The sequence below is a fragment of the Maylandia zebra genome, linkage group LG7, assembly GCF_041146795.1.
Source record: "Maylandia zebra isolate NMK-2024a linkage group LG7, Mzebra_GT3a, whole genome shotgun sequence".
Classification (NCBI taxonomy): domain Eukaryota; kingdom Metazoa; phylum Chordata; class Actinopteri; order Cichliformes; family Cichlidae; genus Maylandia; species Maylandia zebra.
The window spans coordinates 41,892,516-41,916,436 of NC_135173.1; the positions used below are offsets into that span (position 1 = coordinate 41,892,516).

At 40.1% G+C, this 23,921-nt stretch overlaps 2 protein-coding genes across 3 annotated transcripts in view; one reads left to right on the forward strand and one right to left on the reverse strand.

Annotated features, from left to right (window-relative positions):
• Positions 1–1,363: 1,363 nt before the first annotated feature.
• Positions 1,364–7,520, forward strand: rln1 (relaxin 1). 2 transcript variants are annotated; one of them, XM_004538315.2, is made up of 3 exons: positions 1,364–1,402; positions 6,361–6,509; positions 6,914–7,520. In XM_004538315.2, the coding sequence occupies exons 2-3, from the start codon at positions 6,362–6,364 to the stop codon at positions 7,273–7,275; spliced, it is 510 nt and encodes a 169-aa protein (XP_004538372.1). In that variant the 5' UTR covers positions 1,364–1,402; position 6,361; the 3' UTR covers positions 7,276–7,520. The 2 variants fall into 2 exon arrangements, with proteins under 2 accessions (XP_004538372.1, XP_004538371.1); XM_004538314.2 differs by lacking the exon at positions 1,364–1,402 and having other exon boundaries at positions 6,103–6,509.
• A 530-nt stretch (positions 7,521–8,050) lies between these two features.
• The window catches only part of jak2a (Janus kinase 2a), a 41,267-nt gene continuing 25,396 nt past the window's right edge, over positions 8,051–23,921 (reverse strand). Inside the window, exons 10-24 of the mRNA XM_004538312.6 lie at positions 23,265–23,451; positions 21,556–21,680; positions 16,777–16,911; positions 16,587–16,674; positions 15,777–15,904; positions 15,453–15,591; positions 15,089–15,240; positions 14,643–14,793; positions 14,397–14,530; positions 12,809–12,998; positions 11,693–11,817; positions 11,415–11,587; positions 10,624–10,741; positions 10,249–10,362; positions 8,051–9,800 (exon numbers count right to left, since the gene is read on the reverse strand). Coding sequence (XP_004538369.2) covers positions 9,693–9,800; positions 10,249–10,362; positions 10,624–10,741; positions 11,415–11,587; positions 11,693–11,817; positions 12,809–12,998; positions 14,397–14,530; positions 14,643–14,793; positions 15,089–15,240; positions 15,453–15,591; positions 15,777–15,904; positions 16,587–16,674; positions 16,777–16,911; positions 21,556–21,680; positions 23,265–23,451 — 2,067 coding nt within the window. The 3' untranslated portion in view covers positions 8,051–9,692. The remainder of the gene's footprint in view (positions 9,801–10,248; positions 10,363–10,623; positions 10,742–11,414; positions 11,588–11,692; positions 11,818–12,808; positions 12,999–14,396; positions 14,531–14,642; positions 14,794–15,088; positions 15,241–15,452; positions 15,592–15,776; positions 15,905–16,586; positions 16,675–16,776; positions 16,912–21,555; positions 21,681–23,264; positions 23,452–23,921) is intronic.

Sequence of the window (23,921 nt, forward strand, 5' to 3'; positions counted from 1 at the left end):
TTCAGTTTCTGGCATCAGCTTTCCAACATTTTTGACCACTCCATTTCAAATGACCCAAGCTACAAAATTCTTTCTTGCATATATTGGCTATCTACAAATTTCAAAGAAATAAAAAGAAAAGATTTGAGTAAGAGGCATTCTGGGTGTCCATTGATATTTTCTCCTCGAGTCGTTTCTTGGTGGATTTGCTAGTGCGGTTAGGAACGTTATCCTTTACATTAGATCAGATCTTGCTCAGATTTTGGACAATATGATTTAAACAATTAAAGAAATCATGTGTGTGTAATATGTGCCCTTCTCTCCCTTCTTCCATTATGCAGACTGTGGTGATTTGCTTGTATGTTTTTCAAGCAGTCCCCTGTATTGTGTACATGCTTGCAGCTCTCTTAAATGTCAGTGAATTTCCCGCTTGGTTTTGCTCTGACTTTGTCACCTTCAGAGCGTTGCGGCTCATTTCTTCTTTTCACATCATCTTAACTTCATTTTTCCAGTGACTGTCTCATAATCAGATTCCAATGCTTGTCCAAGCTCACCAAAATAAAATCTAGTGGTTATCCTTTTCAATATTCCCACCAATAGACATGATGTTTGTCTAGTTTGAATCACATATGTATAATAACAGATCCTGGGCACTAACCCCATTTGGCAGTTATTGGTTCACGGTCATTCTGCGCAAACTGAAAATATAAAGAGATGCAGAATATTTTACATAGTCCCTGAAGGTTTTTGATGTAGACTTATATATGACTGGATATAAAACCTCAGGACTTATTTGGCAGCTGAAATTTAAACATAGCTGTTTCTACCGACAAAGTTCAGAAGGTCGGCTGATAATTTTATAGTATTTATGCTATTTTTCTATTTTTTCCATTGAAATATTCAATGGTACACAGATTTTCAGGCATATTGAGTGGAATAATCTGAAATGGGCATGACTGAAATGCAGACTTTCAGCTTTAATTCAAGGGGTGTAATAAAAGTGCATTGCATGAACTGCATAGGAATCATAGCCATTATTATACACAGTCCCATATAAGAATCGTGTGAAATGATAAGTATGCACCTTATGTTTCTCATGTGATATTTTGCTCATATAGATGAATTTACACAACTAATGTCAAACTCCTGACTCAGGAGAAAAGAGAAAAGATGAGCAACAACCAGTTATTCAATTAAACTTTATTCACAATGCAGCCATGTTGAGGTGTGTGTGTGTGTGTGTGTGGTGGTGGTGTTTGTGTGTGTGTGGGGGGGGGGGGGGGTGACAGCTGGGAGTAATCAAACATGATGAGAGCAAGGGGAAGCAAAACTGAAAACATCAACATAGGACACAGACTGTCAAAGTAAAGCAGGAAACATAACACAGAGACAGGAACTTGATGGGGGACTAGGCTTTACAAAGGTAAGATGAGTTCAAATTAAACCAATTAACAGTTAAAATCAATACCATGTTAACTTAACAAACTTTGTCAGAATTGATTTAAACCCAGATGTTATGTTATATAATCTGTAAAAGTGCAAAACAAACAAACCCGGGATAGTACATGTTTGCCTATTACAGAATACATGTGAGATATGGCTAAATCAAAACAAGAATGTCAACTAAGAATATGGACAAATGGTGTTCTCACCCACTTTGTCACAGGACCATTATTCCAGCCATACAACTGATCATCGGTTTTCCGCTGATGACTTGTTGCCAGGACAGAGAACATTTCTCCTGCTTACTGTCAAGCTCTTAAGGAAGACTAACTGATTATGCTTGCATTTCTTCATCCTGCTTGATAAGTTAAACACATTTTAATCTGGGAGTTGGTCAATATGTAGCCAACTCCCTTACAAATGCTGTTAAACTGGCTCTGACTTGTTCACAAAGAGGCTGCTACTCTGTATATCATCCTGGCTGATTTGGGGATTTATTACTTTTGTTCGATAGAACCATACAGACGTGACTGCATCAGATTTCTTTTATTTGTAGCTTTGTAGTAAACATATGTTCACTTTAGTTATTGTTTAATGAATCGTCTTAGTATTAAATGAAATGTTAAGTTGACTTACACAATAGACATTACTCTTTGAACTGGTTTTGAATCGGGATCCGTAATGAACGTTTTGGCTCTCACCACCTTCTACTTTTTTGTAAACCCAAGTCCTGGGGGCTCTAACAGAGGACATTGTGTGCTCATATGGTAGAAATATACAGTGGTTTGAAAAAAGGTCTCCTGGAGAAAAGTTTTATGATCAGACGAACAAACATTACCCTATTTGGCCACAATGACACGAGGGGTGTTTGGATAAACCTGAGACTTTCATACCTGAGAACACTTTCAAGCATGGTCATGGTAGCATCGTGCTCTAGAGCTGTTTTGCTGCCCTTAGTACCTGTACATTATGAAAGTGGATGGAGGAATGAAAAAGGACTATCTCCAAATTCTTTAATTTCACTTGAAGTTAACAGCTAGGCACTAGACATTGGTTTTAAAATGGATAAAGCAGGCTAATATTAAGTTTCTGGAATGGCCTTCCTAAAGTCATGACGTATTTACATTTTTGAAAATTTGTGCACTACGCTTACAAGCTGGGTCTGTGCCATGAAACTAAAGAGTTCTGTCTAAAACCTCTGTTCCCTGAAGGAGAGGAACGAGGTACAACACATAAATATGGAATATAACAGCCCCCCATCTGTCCTGGAAACCTCTATTCACGCCTTTAAGGCAAATGACCTTTGATGACGTTTACACAGCCCCGCCTGCACATATACACCCTGTCATCACAGTCATCAATCAGTTTGATAGCTGATGAATAACAATTTGTTTCAAAAAGTGTAACACAGACTCTTTGCCTTTATTTTATATGGACCTATCAAGCTAACTGAGTAGTTACCATCTGTAGTCATCCTGTTTTCTGTTTTCTGTGGAGACCTTGAGAAGGGACATCATGTCTCTGATTAACAAAGCCAGGCTTTCTTTGTATTAGCTGTCTTTGCAAAACGCGGAACCTCTTTAACCCAGCCCCTGTGATTCACACACTGAGCATGCTCACATAATTTGACTCTTCCTCTGCACAAAATGGATTGATTGAGCACCACCTACTCAAATCAGACATTATCATAGGAGCAGTACAAAAATTATTTAAAAAAAATATATACAGTACTTTTGTTGTTCTGCAAATAAAACAGAGTTATTCTGGAGACCCTCGATAATCAGAATCAGAATCAGAATCAGAAAGGGTTTTATTGCCAAATGTTGAGCAGGTTTACAACATTAGGAAATTGCTGCGATAACTCTGTGATTTGATGATCACAAACACAAGGTAAAAAAATAAACTCGACACATTGCCTCAGATTCATTGTTACACTCTCCCACAGCCTAATAAACATGTGGAAACTGCAACAGTTTGTCACTCAACAAAAGTGAAATGAATTGCACTGAATGATGGATGTTCTCTAATCTGTGTTCACAGTAATGACAAAACCTGATAGCAGATTAGGAATAATCATAAAATATTTGTTTAGTTAAGGTAAAAAAAAAAAAAATATATATATATATATATATATATATATATATATATATATATTAACATAATAAAGACACTAATGAGGTGAAGTGTATTTCCGAGGTCATTCAACAACCAAGGAGCCCTGACAGCAAAAGCTCGGTCGCCTGCTGGTGGGAACAGTGTATCTGCCTGAGAATATGATACGTATTGGTTGGTAAGAGAACAGCAGTTTGAGGAGTTGTTTTCCATTTCCACCGACGTATTAATTCAGCTCCAGTGACACATCTCCACAAATATCAGGACAGATACACACAATTATTTGGCAAAAATGAGCCGAAAATGAAATTCAAACTAGTTTTTTCTGTGACATATCAAATCTGTCAAACTATGCTTTTTTCATCATCACTGAGGTCACGCCGCTTTCCTGTTCATCTTTGACACCCGCACTTTTTGAGAATAAAGGCCTTTTTAGACGAGAATGTCACTCAGTCGTGCTCTGCAGCGATTGTTATGCTGCGCACGTGTTTGTGTGCGTGCAGATGTGAGACCGTGTCACATGAGGAACGGCAGACAAAAGAGTCGTGTGGCTGAGGTTAATCAGCGCGGACGCAGTGTTTGTGACACTGGACTGACCGTCTCTTTTTCCCTTTCACCCTCTGTCTGTCTCACACCTTTCATATCTCCAGCTTATGGTGAAAACAAAGACTAACCTTTATTTTTTTAGGCCAGTGCCGATATCGGCATTTAAATGTTTTATAAGAATAAAAAAATTTGTTATAAAGTACAATGAAGCTACTGTAAAGGCAGTGTCCATACTTTATTTAGCTTTAAAGGCCTGCTATGCCTGATGACGTTATCTGCTTTTTTTCTTCTACGTTTGTGTGTGGCAGTGAAGTTTTCAAATATTATCGCTCCTAGTTCACAGCGGTCACAGTGGGCATCACTGCAGGGTGAGATTGTAACACCTCGCAGATGTCAGATGATCTGACACACACAGACACACACAGACACACACACACCTGCAAAGTGTGAAACTTACTGAGCCGAATCTTCACAACATTTTTATTTAATTAATCACCCGTTGATGTCATATACTGACCTTTACCAGAGCAGGTCAGTATATGACATTTTTTAAGTGTTAGACAAAGCAGACGCATAAAGTTTAGGTTACAGTCTTGCTAAAAGAATGCCACAAGTCATCTACAGGTGGCATTTAAATGGCTTTTAAGCTTTTAGCATTTTATGTTTTGCAGTATTTATGTTGTTGTTTTTCCATTTCATTCAACTTTGAATAATTTTCAGTCTTGTGCTCTTATTTATCTTTTTATCGCTTGCTGACAGTTAATTATTGTCTTCTCGTTATCACTGTTTTTCTTTAGGGCCATTAAAAGAAAAAACTATTTTTCCAATATGCTTCCTGCTTGGATTCCAGGTTGACAGCACCTAGGGAACATTTGTCTAAAGAATGACAAATAAGGCTACAAAAAAAACAGAGACTCTCATCTCAAATTTTCTCTTCCAGTAGTGCTTGTCCTCCACCTGCTTCCTTCTTTTCATTCTTGCCTCTTTTTTTCTTCTTTTTTTTTTTTTACATCAGTTTTAATTTCCATGCATGCTTAAAATCTGCAAACTGAGGAAATTAAGAACATTTAGGACATTTCTGTGCACTAAAAATAGCTTACTATTGATCTATAAGAAGGCTGAATGAGTTACCCAAAGATTTACTCTTAGCTGTAATAAATAAGCTTTTCTCATATGTTTTATTCACATCAGTGTTTGCATCCAGGTTAAATCACATTTCCATAATAGAAATGGTAAATGAAATCTCTAGCTGCTAGTACTGAATGACAGCGTAAATGCATCCATAACCAGAAAAACCAAATATAATCAGATTTAAATTAAAGATGAGCCCAAGTAAAATCAAACATCGCCTCGACACCACTATTTGTGATGATTTAGAGATCTAACCCGTTAATTAACATTAAGTATGAAAAAGAAAGAAAAAATAAAAATCAATAAATGAAGATGGTAATTACAACCCATTAAATGTGTTTTTTATGATATTTTTAGGGAAGGCAGAAAAAGAAACAGTAGCATAGAGTGGAAGTTTAAAAAAATCTAAGCTTTAAATTCAATATCTGTCATTTTTATCTTGTTTATTTTAACTTGTCCTGTTTTCTGTATTGTATACAAATAAAGTAAAACAAACAAAATAGCCGTGAATTCGGTAAAAGATATTTAAAGGACTTCAGTATCTCAGTTTCTCTCTTGCAGCAAATGTACCCCCTGAATGCAATGCTGCAAAGTCAATAACCTACCTCGTTTTGTTTTGTTTTTTAATTATGTTAGTATCAGCCTAAAGCACTTACAATCTTACAAGACACCAAATGTTTTCAGTGCTTTTATAAAGTTTTCCGATAATAATTGCTGCCTATGTTAAACATTTGTCTTCTGTAATAATGTGTGAGTAATGAGTGCATACTCAAACTTGATATTACTGCACAAGAGAAATAACTCCACGTACGTCATCATCATCAATCCGAAAGACGATGACGCGTGTGAGAGGAAGGGAGGCAGGTTGTTGGGTGAACTAGTGTCTAGGGCTATATAAGGTCCACTCCCAAAGAGCGAAGAAGAAAAGAACACAAAGCAGACTGATAGAAGCAGCTTTCCCAGTTTGAGAGTCTGCAAGAGCATATTCCTGACAGAGAAACAAGGAAGCGAGCGGGATCTGCAGCACACATCAGACCGGAGCCCAGCTGACTCCCACCTGTGCACCTCAAACCAGGCAGTTTAATTTCAGGACAGGTGAGCAATGCTCTGGAGACTGACTCTCGCCGTGGCTGTGGTGTGTGTTGGCAGCATGTGCAGCTGTGAGAATGCTGATGTGATGAACAGACTGATCGTACCGAGGGACTATGGGGTGAAACTGTGTGGGAGAGAGTTCATCAGAGCGGTCATCTTCACCTGTGGTGGCTCCCGGTGGAGACGGTCCACGGAGGGAGACTTGGGTGAGTTAATGCTGCTACACTTTCACTAATTGTTTCATTTGTGTGCACTAATTAAATGTATGCAGACGTGTTTAAAACTACAGTGAATGGTGGAGATCTGTGAAGAGTGTGAGGTATTTATTTATCATTAAGACCAAAGATGCTCCACAGGTGGAGGACTGTGAAAGACTTCCTGTTAAATTTTGACCTATGGCACTTTGGAATGAGTTCAGGCTGTTTTCGTTCGTTGATGATGCCTGATACATGTATAGCACGACAGTTCAGCACCACAGTCGGCTCCTTTTAGTGAATACTCTCCATTATTCTCCTATTTTCTTTGTCTTTTCTGGCCTACAGTACACTTTCCTGCACTAATTTCCTGATTGCATTTGAGGTCGCTGATCTTTTTTTTTTTCTATCTCTAGATCTGTTCCCGTGGAGTTCCCTCCCTGATGTTAAAGTGGAGGAGAGCCAGCACACCTGGCAACGTGATGCAGACCTCGCAGAAAACCACTCTCCTCTCCGCACTGCCTCCTCTTACTCCCTGGCAGACCTCTTGGCTCTTTACGGGTCCACAGGTGACAGACAGCAGCAGCAGCCACCGCTGAGTCTTCCCGCCCCTCTGGGGGACTCCCATCTGTCCACAGCTGCAGGTGAGCAAGACGGGACCCCGGGTTCAGCTGACTGGATCCTACCAAGCAAGAAGAAGAGGAACTTTTCACGTGGTGTGGCAGGGATGTGCTGTAACCAGGGCTGCACCAAGAATGATATTGGACGCTTGTGCTGAGGCAGGAAGCAGGGTGGGTGGGTGATGGCACGAGCTCGATCATGGAGCCATTATGATGAGCAGTAATGGACAGTGTACAGAAAACGTCTGGTGTTGATTAAGCTGTTCCCACTCGTGCTGTAGTGTACAAGAAAAACATTCCCCCAGCTTCACATCGTCTTCATTCTCCTCTCTCCTTTGTTTAATCCATCTGTACGTATTATATGTTATCTTTGTCAATAAATTTTAAATACTGTAATATATGACATATACTGAGCAGCATCAGATTTTTTTCTGTCTATATTTTGGCCTGTCGACTCTCAGACCACATTCATGAAATGCATTCATACTAACACTGGACAGTATTGTACATTAATGTCATTTAGGAGGCCGGGAACTTATTGCTGGCCTTGTTCACAGCATTAAAACACCCTGATGATTTTCTCTAAACAGCCCGAGGATAATACTCCACAGGAGCAGGGTTTTTGTCCTTTTAACACTGTTGCACCCACCTAAACCCATTCAGCCTCAATAAAATAAACATAAAAATATCTCAACTCTTGCTGGCAATCATGGAGTTTACACATTAACTTCACATTAAAAAACGCTCTTAGATGGAGCTACGGCTACTGTATGACTTGTCTACTAAAAAAGCACAAACACCTTACATATATAAACTTCACATCTTCAGATATTCACATGTAAACCAGCAGAGCACAGTTTAAATGGCAGCTTTTTCTTAACCCTGTCTGAAACAAACTACAATTAAAAACAAATAAGGAAAAAGAAACACCAGTTGAATTTTTGGAGCTTTTTATGAAAATCTTTGGATACAAAATGATACACACTTCACAGAGGAATCATATTTGATATACATACATCACAATAATACTGGTATGGAAAAAGATAACTCCCAAATGTTTTGCAATTTAAAAAAAACAAAAACAGAATAAACTGACAATCGTCAAGTATCATGAAAGAAATATTCAGGGTGCCTAATAGGAGGTTAAAACACAGGAGAACGCACACACATTTAAAGTGTACACTGTCTCATTGCTAATAATACATTTATTTGAGTTTCACACCAGAAAACGACTTGAAAAGAGAGCATTTGGGATTAAAAACAAAGAGAAAAGAGTCTGTCTTCCACAAACATTCACCGACAGTCTTAAACCTAAAAAGAAATCATGTAACACACAAGCTGGATCTTTAAATAGGTGTCGAAGTATAAAACGAAGACGTGACCACAAAATCGAATCAGTTTTCCTAATAAAAAGCACGACTGGCAACAAGTCTCCTGCAGAAAATAAAGGCACTTCCCATCATTACTTTCCCTCCAGGTGCAAAAAAAATCAACTTTACATCACTTTACATATCTACAAACTGCACAAGCTTAAAACTTCATACCCTATTATTAAAACACAACTGTTTATTAATAAAGGTTTCACAAAGTAATGGCTGCTTTTCACTGAAACAAAAATTACACTGAGTTTATGATAGTTTGCGGGTTTTTTCCCAATGCCTTGTGAAATTTTAACTCTGACCTCAATGAAATAGCATAACCTGCCCCTTATAAACAAGGAGGCGGCTCATTCCTTCAGTCACCTCACAGGTTCTCAGCACAGACACATTCAAAACTGTCACTTCCACTGTAGAAGCAGAAATCTCGTAAAGATCGCGATGGCGGGTCCCGTCCTTACAGACATGGATAAAAACCCTAAAAAAAATCGATATGGGCATCGGCAGGAAGAAATCTGCTCATTCAAGTAGAGCTGCTCATGAGCACGTGCACTGGGGTTCAGCTCTGGTGATTTACGCCCAGTGATGTGAAGACTGCAGAGCCTTTGTTCCCTCATAGTCTCTTTGCTTATGCAAAAAAAGACTTTCCTGCTTATTTTACATCTTTAAAGGTACACAGTAACTGCTGCTTGTTGGTGCTTGTTCTTTTCACATTCTTGGAAAAAATACTGACTATCACACTGAAACTTTTTATCGCCTCTCTCGACGTTTAAAACGCAACACGTGCAAACACATCAAAGAAAACAATTGGTCCCAGGGTGAAATCTTCCTGAAAGCACCGGAAGTGTAGTGTACTCATTCATCAGTTCATGTGAATACTTCATGCGACCATAGGAAGAAGACTGACATCACTTATAGGCAGCCTCGCTTCTGTCAGTCTGCCCCAGAGCAGCTGTGGCTACAACTGTAGCTTGCCTCCACCAGTGTGTGAATGGGTGGATGACTGGGTGTGTAAAGTGCTTTGGGTCCCTAGGGGGGGACTAGTAAAAGCGCTATACAAATACAGGCCATTTACCATTTACCATCACTTCAACTCCAAACTGCAGTAAATCAGATGCTTTGTTGTTTTGCTCAGGTCGGAGAGGACTGACTCACGCGAGTCAACGCCTAAAGGTCAAAGGTTCACGGATCGATGCTCCTCATCTTTCTTCGCTATCTCGTACAGTCTCCACACTATGGATTAATGTCTTGAAAGTAGGCCGCAGTTTAGGGTCATTGCTCCAGCACTCCATCATAATCTTGTGAATCTGGGGAGGCATCAGGACAGCATTATTTACACAGTTCTAAGAAAACAAAAGAGATTAAGTGTTACTAATGAAGCCTTCTGTAAGAACCCAGCAGTTTTAGGGGTGAGCTATGGAAGCTAAAAGCTCCAACACACTACCAGCAATGTGTATCTAATAAAATGGCTGTTGAACACAAGCTAAACTGTGTGTGCATCTTACTCAAAGCTTCATTTTACACGGTCATCTGGGTTAGTTCAGTGTTGTTGAGATATATGATTTTCATCTTAGCTGATCTTAATCCTCTCAGGATCACTGAGGACTATGTTTAATAGGTTCTTTACTCCACATGAATTTCTTATGTGAGACTCACGTTGTTAAACATCATAAGCAAGTTATATCTCTGTTGTCTTTGAACCACAAGACATTTTACCAAAACAATGAGCAGCTTATGGTGAAGAAAGTAACAGACCTGTGTAGGACACTTATCAGGAGCAGGCAGCCTATAGCCATTTCTCAGGAGGTCAATCAAATGGTAGACAATCATCTGGCCCTGCTTCTCATTGCCCATTTTATTCATAAAGACCTAAAACAGAAGAAAATTCATTTGGTCTGGTTAAGAAGAAGCAGTATGTTTCAAATAACATGAAAGAAAAATGAAGTGGTTCCTGTTTTTGAGTACATCACGCAGAGAGGAGTGCTCAATCAACTGATTCTTTAAGCCACGCTGCAGCCTAATTACAGTGAGTTGTTTTCCAAATCAACTGAGCAATTGAGACAAGTGACCAAGAAATTAAAAGTAAAATGAGGGAAACACTTAGCAGAACTAGAAAAAAAAACACAGTACCACTGGTGGGCTGCAGTTCTTGTCGCTGTAAGTGAAGAGTTCATAGAGGACGACCCCAAAACTCCAGACGTCTGAAGCCACAGAGAACTTGCTCTCTGTCAGCGACTCAGGAGCGTACCTGCAAGACACCGCAGCACATTCAAGACTCAAGCATATATATAACGCAATCCATACACAGATTGCATATAAAAGACGGACATTATACCAAATTTAAAGCCTCAACTTGATGTTGCTAGAAACAGAAACCGAGGACACTGCAGGCTCAAATCAAAAGCTCAAACCAATCAAAAAGTAGCCAAACCATAGAGATTCTCTGATCTTGTCTTTTACTCCAGTTAATTTCCAAAGTTAATATCACAATATGATGTTAAACTTTAAATAAAGACCATTAAACCACGAGCAAAATGTTTATTGAGGTCATACAGGAGGAGCAGTAGTGTTGTTTTCTCATAGAGTTCTATACAATCAGACTTGATTCTGCGTCGCCCCCAGCTGGTAGTTATCGGGAAAAAAACTATGTTCAATTAAGGCAGATCGGAAAGTCACATCCATAAAAACATTTTTTAAAAACACAGCTGTCTATTAAACGCAATCAAACGGAGATGAAGTTCTGACCGAAGACCATTTAAAGTGGATGCATAAAAACGAGTTCTAATCTTTGCCTCCGTGTGGATCATGATTTTACTTAATTGCGAATTTTTAAATCTCACAACTGTTAGAGTATTTAAAGAAAGGAAGTAACAGCTAGTAAAAGCAAAAGATATTAAGATAGGATTAAGCGTGGTCCTCACCAGAAGATGGGGCTTTCCCCAGGCTCTCTGACAGTGTAGTAGTCTTTGTCCTGAGGAAGCACCTTGGTCAGACCAAAGTCACCGATCTTAACCCTCATCTCGCTCTCCACCAGAATATTTCTTGTGGCCAGATCTCTGTGAATGTAACGCTTAGTGCCAAGGTAGTCCATTCCCTGGAAGGAATTCATGTGTTACACCAAATGCATATATTTTGCAGCAGCTCCGAGAAGAACTGTGAAGAAGCGTTTTGCAAGAATCTCTGTATAGCACTGTGTTACCTTGCAAATCTGTGACGCGTAGTGCAACAGTTTCTTGGAATCAAATCTGTCCTTGTGTTTGATGAGATAATCTCTCAAACTGCCATAGGGGAGATATTCCATGATCAACCGTAGGTTTCTTCGTCCTGCAGAAAAAAGGGAGTTGAGTTCGCTACTAGAGAAAGAGAATACGATGTGAGCGGTGGAGCGGAGGCCTCGCCTAAAGTGGGTTTTCTGAGCTAATTCAGATTTATTTGTTTCATTGGGCATGGTCACTGACGCCCCAGGCAGCAAATGTGTGGAAAACAGCATAATGCATTAGAAAATGTGCCGGGGTGGGAATATTAAATCAAGAAACAAGCAGCTCACGGAAGTTTGCATTAAATAAAAGAGAAAAAAAAGAAAAAAGTGAATCTCTCGTCTTGACATTATTAAGGAAAATTACATAACATAAATATACAAAAGAAACAATATTTTATACCAAAACAGCAACATTTAGTAACTTTAATTATAAGCTGAAATAGGACCAACAGCATTTAATGTTTTTACTGTAATCCAGTTTATCCAAGTCATAGGAGATGACGAGCAATACAAGTTCAAGTGCACAGTAATGTGAAAAAGCACACGGCTGATTTCTTTAAGTTTTTGCCTACAATATTTGTCAAACTTAAAAAACCACATGATCAAACACTTTTTGATATTACACAACAATAACCTGAGTAAAGACAAAAAGCAGCTTTTAAATAATGATTTCAATGATTATGGAAGAAAAGCTATCCAACAGTACCAGGTCCTGTGTGGAAATATTTATTAATTAATTAAATAACCACATCTTTTGGAACACTGAGAAGATGAATTGAGGTTGGCTGAAACAGCTCAAAAAGCAACACGTCCCTTAAAAACAGCTACGAAACAAAACCACTGACGTCTATCGATGTTGAAATGGATCAGTGGTGGACCTCGCCAGGACTGCCATACTTATCAAAATTACTCCAAGAGTGCACGGTTATCTTTGTCTAATATTTACATTTGTTGGATGATCTGAAACATTTAAGTGTGACGAATAAAATCTAAGAAATCAGAAAGTGGTTACTTAATGTTTCACAGCACCATAGAGATCAAACAATGTGCTCATACCTGCACTGTAGCACACTCCCTTGTATTTGACAATGTTTTCATGCTGAAGTGATTTAAGGATCTCAATTTCCCGCTCAAAGTCCCTGAGGTGCTCAGCTGTACTGTGCTGGAGTTTCTTCACAGCCACCACCTCCCCTGTGCTGTCCTGCAGCGGGTCGTACCTGCACATCTCCACACTGCCAAAGTTCCCCTGAAGTGTGAGATGAAACAGACAAGAAAAACACATTTTAAAAGAGAAATGCTATCATTTCCATTTATAATAAATAATTAGCACATAATAGTATTTTTGGATCTTCACCAATGGAAACAAGGAAATGATGAGCCGGTGGAAAAATAATAATTGACTATAAAAGCTGTTTAGAAATGATTTTGTTTATATACATTACATTTCTAATGACATGAAAAAGTTACTGTATTTTTCAGTCAGGTAAGTCAAACTTCACTCAACTCATTCTTCTTGCTTCCTCCACTTCTGTACCATTGATTCAGTAATGTTGAATTCTCTCGCAGCTGCTCTATTCCCATGTTGTTGCAGTATATTAATGACTAACCTCGTATTGCGGATGGATAATCTCTGTTGTTCTCCTGACTGAAGTTTGGTCCGTTTATAGCATCATGCCATGCGATTGCATTTGTCGCTAACCATCAGGAATCCTCAAGTTAGCTTTTATCGAGTGGAAAAAAGTTAGCATTCATCCTCTAGCTTCACTGTGTTTATGTTATGCTAACATAGCTGTGTCGCTAGTGATCACGTAGCACATCATTATATACCAGCTAGTCCAATTTCAGTAACCCTACAAAAGTTACTGCCGTTTAGTTTCCTGTCTTCATTTATGTTGGAAGTGATAGCAGAGCTGTACCTTTTAATTCTTTCAGAAATCTCAGTCAGAACATGCTATATCATATTTAGGTGGAAACTAGTGAGCTAACATCCTGCTAACTTCTAACGCCATTAAATTTAATAAATTCTGTTTTCATGGATGCCTTGATGTTAAACTTAATCGTTACACCTCAGGTGATCATTTTATTAAAGATGAAAGAATTTAGACAGTGTTTAACTCTCAGTGATGCCACAGTGTTTGTTTGACTTTGGGACCTGAAGGGACGGAGTTTTGGACCCAGATTACTCTACAAGACTCCTGACTACGGTAGCCGTAATGCTCCGGTAAGCCATTAAGCCGTGCGCCTTCATGGCTTAACAAAGTTGGGATGTTGGTATGGGATATTGTATTTGTTTTAAATGTTATATATTTATGTGGTATGTGTATTTTGACTTTTTTTGCCATGATGCTAGGTCTCTCTTGGAACTGAGATTTTTAATCTCAATGAGATTTTTTTTACCTGGATAAATAAAGGACTAACAAAAAAAAAAAAAAAAAAAAGTTGTACTAATAGATTTTTGACAGATTTCTGCGCACTGTGTACCACAAAAAATCGGTTTGAGGTCAGTAAGCACAACCAGAATTCACACATAAGGTGCACTGCCAATTTTTAAGAAAATTAAAGGACTTTAAGTGAGCCTTATAGTGCGGAAATTACAGTAGTCAAACTCTAAAAATAAGTGATGTGTACATAGAGCATGTCTCACTTTGCCCAGCTGCTTGAGAAAAATGAGGTGCCGCTCCTCGAACTGTGACGGATCTTGGTTCTCAGAGGCCCACGGGAAGCCGAAGCCTCGTGCTCTGTTGGGCACCATGTCACTCTCCACCAGCAGCTCATAGTCTGCAACAAACGGCCGTGTCACTTTCAACAACATCTGGGTGAAATAACGAGCGTGCTGGAGTGATGCATGGTGGTCTTTCTCTGACACACATGACTCCATTCATGTTCCTACCTGGTGTGAAGAGACTGTTGAGATCTCGGATTATTGTTCTGAAGGAGGGCCGGTGTAAAGGCTCATAGTCCATACAGCTGTTTATCAGATTGGCCAGCTCTGTCCATTTAGGAGCCGGCAGCTGGTGTCTGTCCTCATAGAACAAGTTTTTCTACAGAACAGGAAAGAACAAAATTAAGTACCTGATTGTTCTTGTCTTGGAAAAGAAGACATGTTTTTAAAAGTTTAACATTTTAAACCTGTCTTTTCACAAAAGAAATTAGTGAGTTTCACATGTTCAGGAATATAAATGTATCTTTTTTGTAACAGACTGACCAGCCTCACATCTGTACAGCTAATTAGTTCAAATCTAAGCCGCTCTAATGAACCCGTTTATCTAATTATGTCTCAAAACCAAAGTTAAATATTTTACAAAATGTATCAATGCATGTTTGGTTTTTTTGGACCTTTGAGCTGTCCAGTGTGCTGAGAGGTTTGTCTCCTCCGCTGCAGATCTCCCAAAGCGTGGTCCCAAAGCTCCACTTGTCTGTAGCTAAACTCAGGTTTTGAGGGTTTTCAATGCACTCAGGAGGCACCCATGGGATACGCTCCACTAGCACTGCAGGTCAGACATGTAAAGAGATGCAGGAAAATACTAAATGTTGGAAATGCAGACCAAAGATGAAGAAAAGGGAAGCAAAAGGTGACTAAATTATGTCCTCGTAGGTATCTCTGACAATCACACCAAGGAAAAACCATGCAGTGAACATCATTCCAACATCACACAGGTGTGAGGTGCAAGCCTCGGGACCGCGATGTCGGCGTTCTCACCTTCTCTGGGCAGCACGGTGATGCTGATACCGGGGTCACTGAGCTTGATGAATGGAAGACTGCCTGTTTTCCGATCCTCCTCTCGAATCAGAAGGACATTCTTGGCACAAACATTCCCATGAATGACGTTTTTATCCTCCTGTGTTCAGTTACAATAGGGACAACATAAATATCAACGTAGCATTAGGAAAGTCCCAATGAAAGGTTCATTTCCATGTTGGTTTCTTTTTTCCCTTCATTTCAAAATGTGTAAATGTGTCCATAATCTTTACATTTAAAAAGAAATCTATATGGGTCACACAGCATTAAGTTGGTAAGTCTTACCAGATAGTGCATAGCCCAGGACAGCTGTTTGGCCACTTCCAGCTTCCAGGTGATGTTAACACAGCCTTTGTTCTTCTTCAGGTAAGTGTCCAGTGAACCAAATTTACCGTACTCCTGCACCATCATGTCTGACCGGGAGATTGAGATTAGATCGTTTCACTTACTCATCTGTTTATTTACTTCTATCCATGAAGAAAATCTTTTCAACAAAGCTCTATGAAATGAAGCACTAAATTAACCAGTTTGTGGTTCACTGAAGATTGTGTTGAGTAGTAATACACATGTGCTTACCCAGAAGTCTTCCCCTGTTACCATGTAAAATTCTCAGAGATTACCTCTTGTAGTGATTTTGGGGTGTTTATATATATTTCATAAAACTGAACGGACATTTCTTCACTTAAACACTTCCCTCAGCCCACATGCACACACTTGACTTTTTGCATCCATTACATGTAAAAGAAGAAAGACTTTGACAACAGCTCCCAGATACACTACTTCACGTGTGTGCTGCTTTAAAGACTACAGTGGCCCCTTAGTGACCTGTTGATCCCAAGGGCTTAATCCAGTCTGAACGAAGGGTCAGAAACCTTCTGCCCTCTCTGTTTGATCGTCTCAGCTGCCCACAGGAACACAGTTTGACATTATTTGGTGCTCGTTTAATGTGTGAATGGTCTCTTTTTCTATTTTGGGAGCCTATTCCTCGTGGACCTACCACATGACTGGTATAATTAGTGTGTTGCTGCTCATTTTGTCTACATCTTAAATATCTTAAACCATCCAGTAAAGGTTGTGCTTGTGTTGTACACTTACTTTCATCTGCACAAACACACACGCCATAAGTGAGAAGTAAGTGTTTGTGGGAGAGCTGGCTCATTATGCTTGCAGCTTCAAAAAATGACTGCAAGGAAAAAAATGAGAGATGAGAATTTAAATTTGAGTCCATGAACATGAGTAATCAATAAGATTAACAGTCACCTAAATTCTTCCTTAAGAAGCTAACCTCTGAATAGCTGCGATGTGCCTTGTCCAGAATCTTAATAACAACGTCCATCTGATGTGTCTCCCCATAGTCTCCAAGCTCCTTCCTCACACCGCAAAAGATCTTGGTGAACGTTCCTTGACCCAGACTCTCTTTCTGAAACACAGTTTTATTGGTTTATTGAAAAAAACCACATTGTTTAGTTGACTCTAAACAGTTCCCTAGGCAATGTCCTCTCCTCATAAACTCCTCAAAATATATTAGCTTGAATAGCAGGAGTCATACAGTCATGCAACCAAAACAGCCTATACAGCGAAATGCAGGGTTTTTTGTTTAGAGCAGTATTCTCAAAACTACAGACAAATACATAGTTTATCATCCAAAGTAAGACGCATGAAACAAAAAAGATGACAAACTTTGACTTTTAACATCCATCAGAGCCAATTCCTTTAGCATTTCTTAATGAAAACTCAAAGTTGCCACAGATGTTTATCCAAATCTTTACTCCTGCCTTTTTTTATTCGTAGTTAAAGCTGAGATCTTCTGGATTCTCTGAAGTGAAGAGTCACGAACTATATCAATACATTTCCAAGCCTCCACACATTCATCCTGGGAACTAAATGAAATATTATGTTTGTCTGGCTGAGCTGTGACCCAGGCAGTTAAACGTTATCGACCACCTGGATCCGATTTATTGAAGATCAGATATATTGGCAATATCATCAGGCCTTATCATTTCCAGGCAAATTGTCAGAACATAATATTTTTCTTCTGTAATGAAAGATAGAGTAATCTTTTGGGGTTTCAAGCGGTCTGCTAGCAAAGCTCTTAACTAACTTAATAAAAACATCAAGTGCAAATCAGAAAGTCAAAAAATACATTCAGTTTATACAGCCCTAAAAACTAAGCACACAACTTAGTTTCATAGGAAATAAGAGGTTAGCAGTCAGGTGCTGCTAATCAAATGCACTGCCCAGCACATCAGCACAAACACAAGCACAATACTGCAGGAGGAGTGTTAAATGGTAAAATGGTAAATGGCCTGTATTTATATAGCGCTTTTCTAGTCCCTAAGGACCCCAAAGCGCTTTACACAACCAGTCATCCACCCATTCACACACTGGTGATGGCAAGCTACAGTTAAAGCTTGGCTAAATAAACAGCCTGTAGTCGTGAGGTTTTCCTATGACAGTTCTGTCCAACAAAACTTTAAATGCTCAAATAAAATAAAAACAGAGACAGCAGATTGAGTCTTTTTGTTAACCGTATCTAGCATCAGAATCAGAATCAGAATCAGAATACTTTATTGATCCCTGGGGGAAATTATTTTTTGTTACAGTGCTCCATTTTAAACCAACATTAAGACAAGACAGACAATACGCTAACTAAGAATAGTACAATATATACATATATATACATACATACATACATAAGTCACTTATAAATAAATATTTGGAAAAGAAACATGTGTAGTTGTAGCAGCAAACAGTGTGTTAAGTGGATGCGTTGTACAGGGAGATGGCCACAGGCAGGAATGATTTCCTGTGTCGTTCAGTGGTGCTTTTCGGTAATCTCAGTCTCTCACTGAACGAGCTCCTGTGACTGACCAACATGTCATGGAGTGGGTGGGAGGTGTTATCCAACATTGTCTTTATCTTGGACAGCATCCGCCTCTCCGACACCACCTTGAGGGAGTCCAGCTCTATCCCCACAACATTGCTGGCCTTACGGATCAGTTTATTAAGTCTGTTGGCATCTGCGACCCTCAGCCTGCTCCCCCAGCATGCAACAGCATAGAGGATCGCACTGGCCACCACAGACTCATAGAAAATCCTCAGCATTTTCTGGCAGATGTTGAAGGACCTCAGTCGCCTCAAAAAATAGAGACGACTCTGGCCCTTCCTGTAAAGTGCTGTGGTGTTTTTAGCCCAGTCCAGTTTATTGTCAATGTGTACTCCAAGGTATTTATAGTCCTCCACAATGTCAACACTGACCCCCTGGATTGAAACAGGGGTCAAGTGTTTCCTGGTCTTCCTGAAGTCCACGATCAGTTCCTTGGTCTTTGCCACGTTGAGCTGCAGATGATTCTGCTCACACCACGTGACAAAGGAGTCGACCACAGCCCGGTACTCTGTCTCATCATCCCTGCTGATGCATCCAACCACCGCAGAGTCATCAGAAAACTTCTGAAGATGGCAGGTCTCTGTGCAGTGGCTGAAGTCTGTGGTGTAGAGGGTGAAGAGGAAGGGGGAGAGGACAGTCCCCTGTGGTGCCCCTGTGTTGCTAATCACCTTGTCAGACACACACTGTGGGAGACGTACATATTGTGGTCTTCCTGTCAGGTAATCAACAATCCAGGACACCAGAGAAGCATCCACCTGCATCGCTGCTAACTTATCACCCAGGAGGGTCGGCCTGATGGTGTTGAAAGCACTGGAAAAGTCAAAAAACATGACCCTCACAGTGCTCGCCGGCTGGTCCAGATGGGTGTAGACACGATTGAGCAGGTAGATGATGGCGTCCTCTGTTCCGAGACGAGGCTGATAAGCGAACTGAAGGGGATCCAGATGTGGTCTTACTATGGGTCGCAGCTGGTCCAGGATGAGCCTTTCCAGGGTCTTCATGATGTGGGAGGTCAATGCCACGGGCCTGTAATCCTGGGGGCCACTGGGACGAGGCGTCTTTGGTACAGGGACGAGGCATGATGTCTTCCACATCACCGGGACCCTCTGCAGACTCAGACTCAGCATAAACAGTTTATGAAAGACTCCACACAGCTGGGGGGCACAGGCCTTGAGGACAAGGGGACTCACTCCGTCTGGTCCAGCAGACTTGCCTGAGTGAAGTCTCCTCATTTGCATCTCAACCTGGTATTGAGTGAAGGTGATGGGTGGGGGAGGGGTGTCAGGAATCTCACAGGAGGCAACATGTGAAGAGAGAGGCTGGCACAGTGGTGTGGCTCTGGATTCCAGGCTGACTGCAGGTGAGGTTGTGGGGGTGGGAGCAGACACTGTGGTGTCGAACCTATTGAAAAACAGATTCAGCTCATTGGCTCTATTCTCACCTCCCTCAGCTCCCCTGCTGTTGGTTGGCCTGAATCCAGTGATGGTCTTCATGCCCCTCCACACCTCTCTCATGCTGTTCTGCTGGAGTTTCCACTCCAGCTTCCTCCTGTAATTGTCCTTAGCCTCTCTGATCTTGTCCTTTAGTAACACCTGGACCTTCCTCACCTCCTCTTTGTTGCCCCCTCTGAAAGCCCTCTTCTTCTTGTTGAGGAGGGCTTTGATGTCCTTAGTCACCCACGGCTTGTTATTTGGGTAACAATGAACAGTCTGAGCTGGAACAATGGAGTCGGTGCAGAAAGTTATGTAGTCTGTACCGACTCCATTGTTCCAGCTCAGACTGTTCATCCTGGCGGATCCCACAACAGTTCTCTTGCCTCTGGTGTTCTCACTCAAGTTTACATTCACAAAGGCTCCAGCCTTTAAAATACGAGATTATAAACAACAACAAAATAAACTATCACAGCTATGCAGATGACACACAAATATATATCACAATGTCACCAGGAGACCGAGGCCCTGTACAGGCTCTTGGTAAATGCATTGAGGAAATCAATGACTGGTTGTGCCACAATTTTCTCCAGCTAAACAAAAACAAAACTGAGGTAATAGTCTTTGGCGCCAAAGAAAAACGATTACAGGTCACCAGAGAACTTCAATCTATACATCTAAAAACCACAAACCAGGCGAGAAATTTGGGTGTAGTGATGGATGCAGACCTAAACTTAGAAAAACACATTAAGACAATAACAAAGTCAGCTTACTATCACCTCAAGAATATATCAAGGATAAAAGATCTGATGTCTCAACAGGACCTGGAAAAACTAGTCCATGCGTTCATCTTTAGTAGGCTTGATTACTGTAACAGCATCTTTACAGGTCTACCTAAAAAATCAGTCAGACAACTACAGCTCATTCAGAACTCTGCTGCTCGAGTCCTCACTAAGACCAAAAAAGTGGACCACATCAGTCCAGCTCTGAGGTCCTTACACTGGCTGCCTGTCTGTCAGAGGATAGACTTTAAAGTTCTGATGCTGGCCTATAAAGCTCTGAATGGTTTAGGACCAAAATACATCAATGACCTCCTGACCCAGTATGAACCATCCAGATCCCTCAGGTCATCTGGATCCGGTCTTTTATCAGTTCCCAGAGTCAGAACCAGACACGGAGAAGCTGCATTCAGCTTTTATGCTCCTTATATCTGGAACAAACTCCCAGAAAGCCTCAGATCAGCTGAAACACTCAGTTTATTTAAATCCAGGTTGAAGACTCACCTGTTCTCAGCTGCATTTGAATAAAGCACCAAATCCACACTTTAAGCTTAAATTTCAAAACTTACATTTAACTACTGATTTTATCTACTGCTCTGATTTTATCTGTTTTGATTTTATATACTGTTGTTTGTTTGTTTGTTTGTTTGTTTGTTTGTTTGTTAATTAGTTAGTTAGTTTATTTGCTTGTTTTAATCAATTTTAAATCATGCTTTTTATTTGTTCTTGTTTCTAATGTCTCTGTAAAGCACTTTGAATCACCTTGTTGTTGAATTGTGCTATACAAATAAACTTGCCTTGCCTTGTTCAGAAGTCTTAAATCTAAATTATATCTCTTCAGGAGAAAGAAAAGAGGACTTTCAACACTGTTTGGTATTTCCAGTGTGTTTGAGAAACAGCATGTGCAATCCTGGCGTTTTCATGTCAAAGGAGAGGCTGAAGTTAGGAGCCAGAGAAGGTTTACTTACAATGATGAGATCCTCCTTTCGAATCTTGTGAAAGACCATCTGGCTGATGTTGTGTTTGTGGAGCGTGGGAGATATGGGCATCTCGGCCCCTTGATTGCTTCTACACACTAGCAGGTTGGACTTATCTGAAGAAAGGTAGAGATTAACAAGGTTCACACTACACCTGACCAAAACTAGACAATGACACTGATGACTCACACTGTTAAATATTGAATTTGATCAGCAATTATAAACCTGGATTATTACATTCAGAATTCTTATCGTGGATATGAAACTTTATGTTGTGTGTTTTTATATTTTTCACCATAAACCATAAATCAAAGTTTTGGTACCTAAAAACCTGGAATAGTTTACTGAATCATTGGCTTTCATCTCTAACTTCTCCACACACATATGTTTTGTTTTGTTTTTTATGAGGCGATAAAAACTTATTTTTGTTCCAATAAAAATGTCATTAATTTCTTTTCTTATATGCATGCAAAGCTAAATCATTATTGATACCATACTATCAGTAACCATTTCTTCGTAACACCAACACAGTACCTTTGTATGATCTGTTCTTTGGCTTATAGTCTAATCACATGTACCAATAAACACATTTTCTTAAGATGTTTTTAAAGTATCTAATAAAAGCAGAAGCTTTAAGATGATTAATTGACTGCAGCAGGGACACAAAGGATTTCACACATAAACAGTTACAAAATAACAGTAAACAATAAACAGTTACAAAATTAAAATAACAGTGACATAAAAGTGCCCAGAAATTCTGTGGAGTGCTAACATAGGATTCATCAGTGCCACTGAAACAGGATTTATGTCATGGTCCTGGGCCATGTTGGCCCAGTATTCTTAGTTTTCTTGTATGTTTGTATTTTGTTCCCTATTTAGGCCATGTTTCCTGAGTTGCCCTGTTGTGTTGTTCCCTAAGTGTTTTCCCTTCGTGGCTTTTACCCCCTGTGTGCCCCTCTGTGTATCTGTGAGCCCTCGTCTCTCCTTATGTTTTATTCCATGTTTCCCCTGCCCGTTATGTCTGTGTTCTCCCCGTGCTCTCTCCTCCTGTCTGAACCTCCGTACTTCCTGTTTGACTCTGCCCGTCTCCCGTCAGTGTTATGTTCACCCCACCCTGTCTCGTTATGGTTATCTGTGTCATCTGTGTTCCCCGTGTGTTCCCACTTTCCTCGTTAACCCTCTGTGTATTTCTGTCTGCGTCTCCCTCTGTTCGGCGTCGCGTTCTCCCTCATGCTGTGTGTGGTTCTCCCCGTGTCTTCTGGTATATGTTACAATTAGCTTTTCCCAGTGTAGTTTAGTTTAGTTTTGTATTGCTTTGGTATCACTGCTTTCGTTTGTCACCTGTCAGCAATAAAGCTGCATTTTGAGTTTATCCCCTGAGTCCGTGAGTTTGCATTTTGGGTCCCCATCCTGCCTGCCACACAGCGACCATGACAATTTACAAGTTTGAGGATACTGGAAAACCACATTTTATTTGCTGATTTTATCACTGTCATCTAATGTTTCACAGCTAAACAACGCACGCTGCTCACTGTTTTCATAGCTTCATTAAATGTTAAAATGCTTTTATTTTTTAAAAAACTCAAAGCATGTGGAAATGCATTTTACTGTGCCTTCAATTCTGAAATGAGAAAATAGCTTGTATTTCACGTTTTCATTTTCGTTTTCATCACATACATGTTCTGGATGTGAACACTGACCTTTGTGGCTGGGTGGGCAGCACCTGATCAGCTGAAATGTGTACCCATCAGTGCGGAGCGCCTCCTTCTGGTAGCAATTCAGAAGTTCCCTGAGTGAACCAAAGCTCCTCTTGGCTCCACTTAGAATGTACTCTCCTGACTCCGTCTTTGTGATCTGACAGTGCTTATAGTCCACCATCGTTTCATACTGAAAATCAAAAGAAAAGTTTCCACAGCTGAGTTGTGCTGAATGTTACAAAGGATGCTCCTTGTGTCCCTTCCTTACTGCCGTTTCAGTCAGCCATACACGGTCTGAAAACTGGTCATTTTTACTTGTTTTAATCCTCCCTCAGTCATACAAACTTGAAACAGTCTAAGTTACACTTAAAGTCAAACACAGAACACACATCCAGTAAGTCACAGTATGGTGACCTGCTGGGAGATATAGACCGCCTGCAGCAAGTAGATACCAAACCTTATTGCTCCCTCTAGTGGCTGAAAATGTGATCAAAATCATGTGCAGATAGGTGTGTTTCCGGTTTTTGAAAACCAGTGGACATGGTTTACTTTGAGAAACAGCTGTGCAATTTCATCGTAGTGACTTTAAACATCTTACTTCATATTTTATATCTGCTTGGATGTATGCAGTCATAAGCTGAAGAAGCGAGTTACATTGCA

What these genes read in the sequence shown, in the direction of transcription:
- rln1 (XM_004538314.2), top strand. Translation starts at nt 6,314, where the DNA reads ATGCTCTGGAGACTGACTCTCGCCGTGGCTGTGGTGTGTGTTGGCAGC. An exon ending in GTCCACGGAGGGAGACTTGG is followed by an intron (nt 6,510 to 6,913) that starts GTGAGTTAATGC and finishes TTCTATCTCTAG; the next exon opens with ATCTGTTCCCGTGGAGTTCC.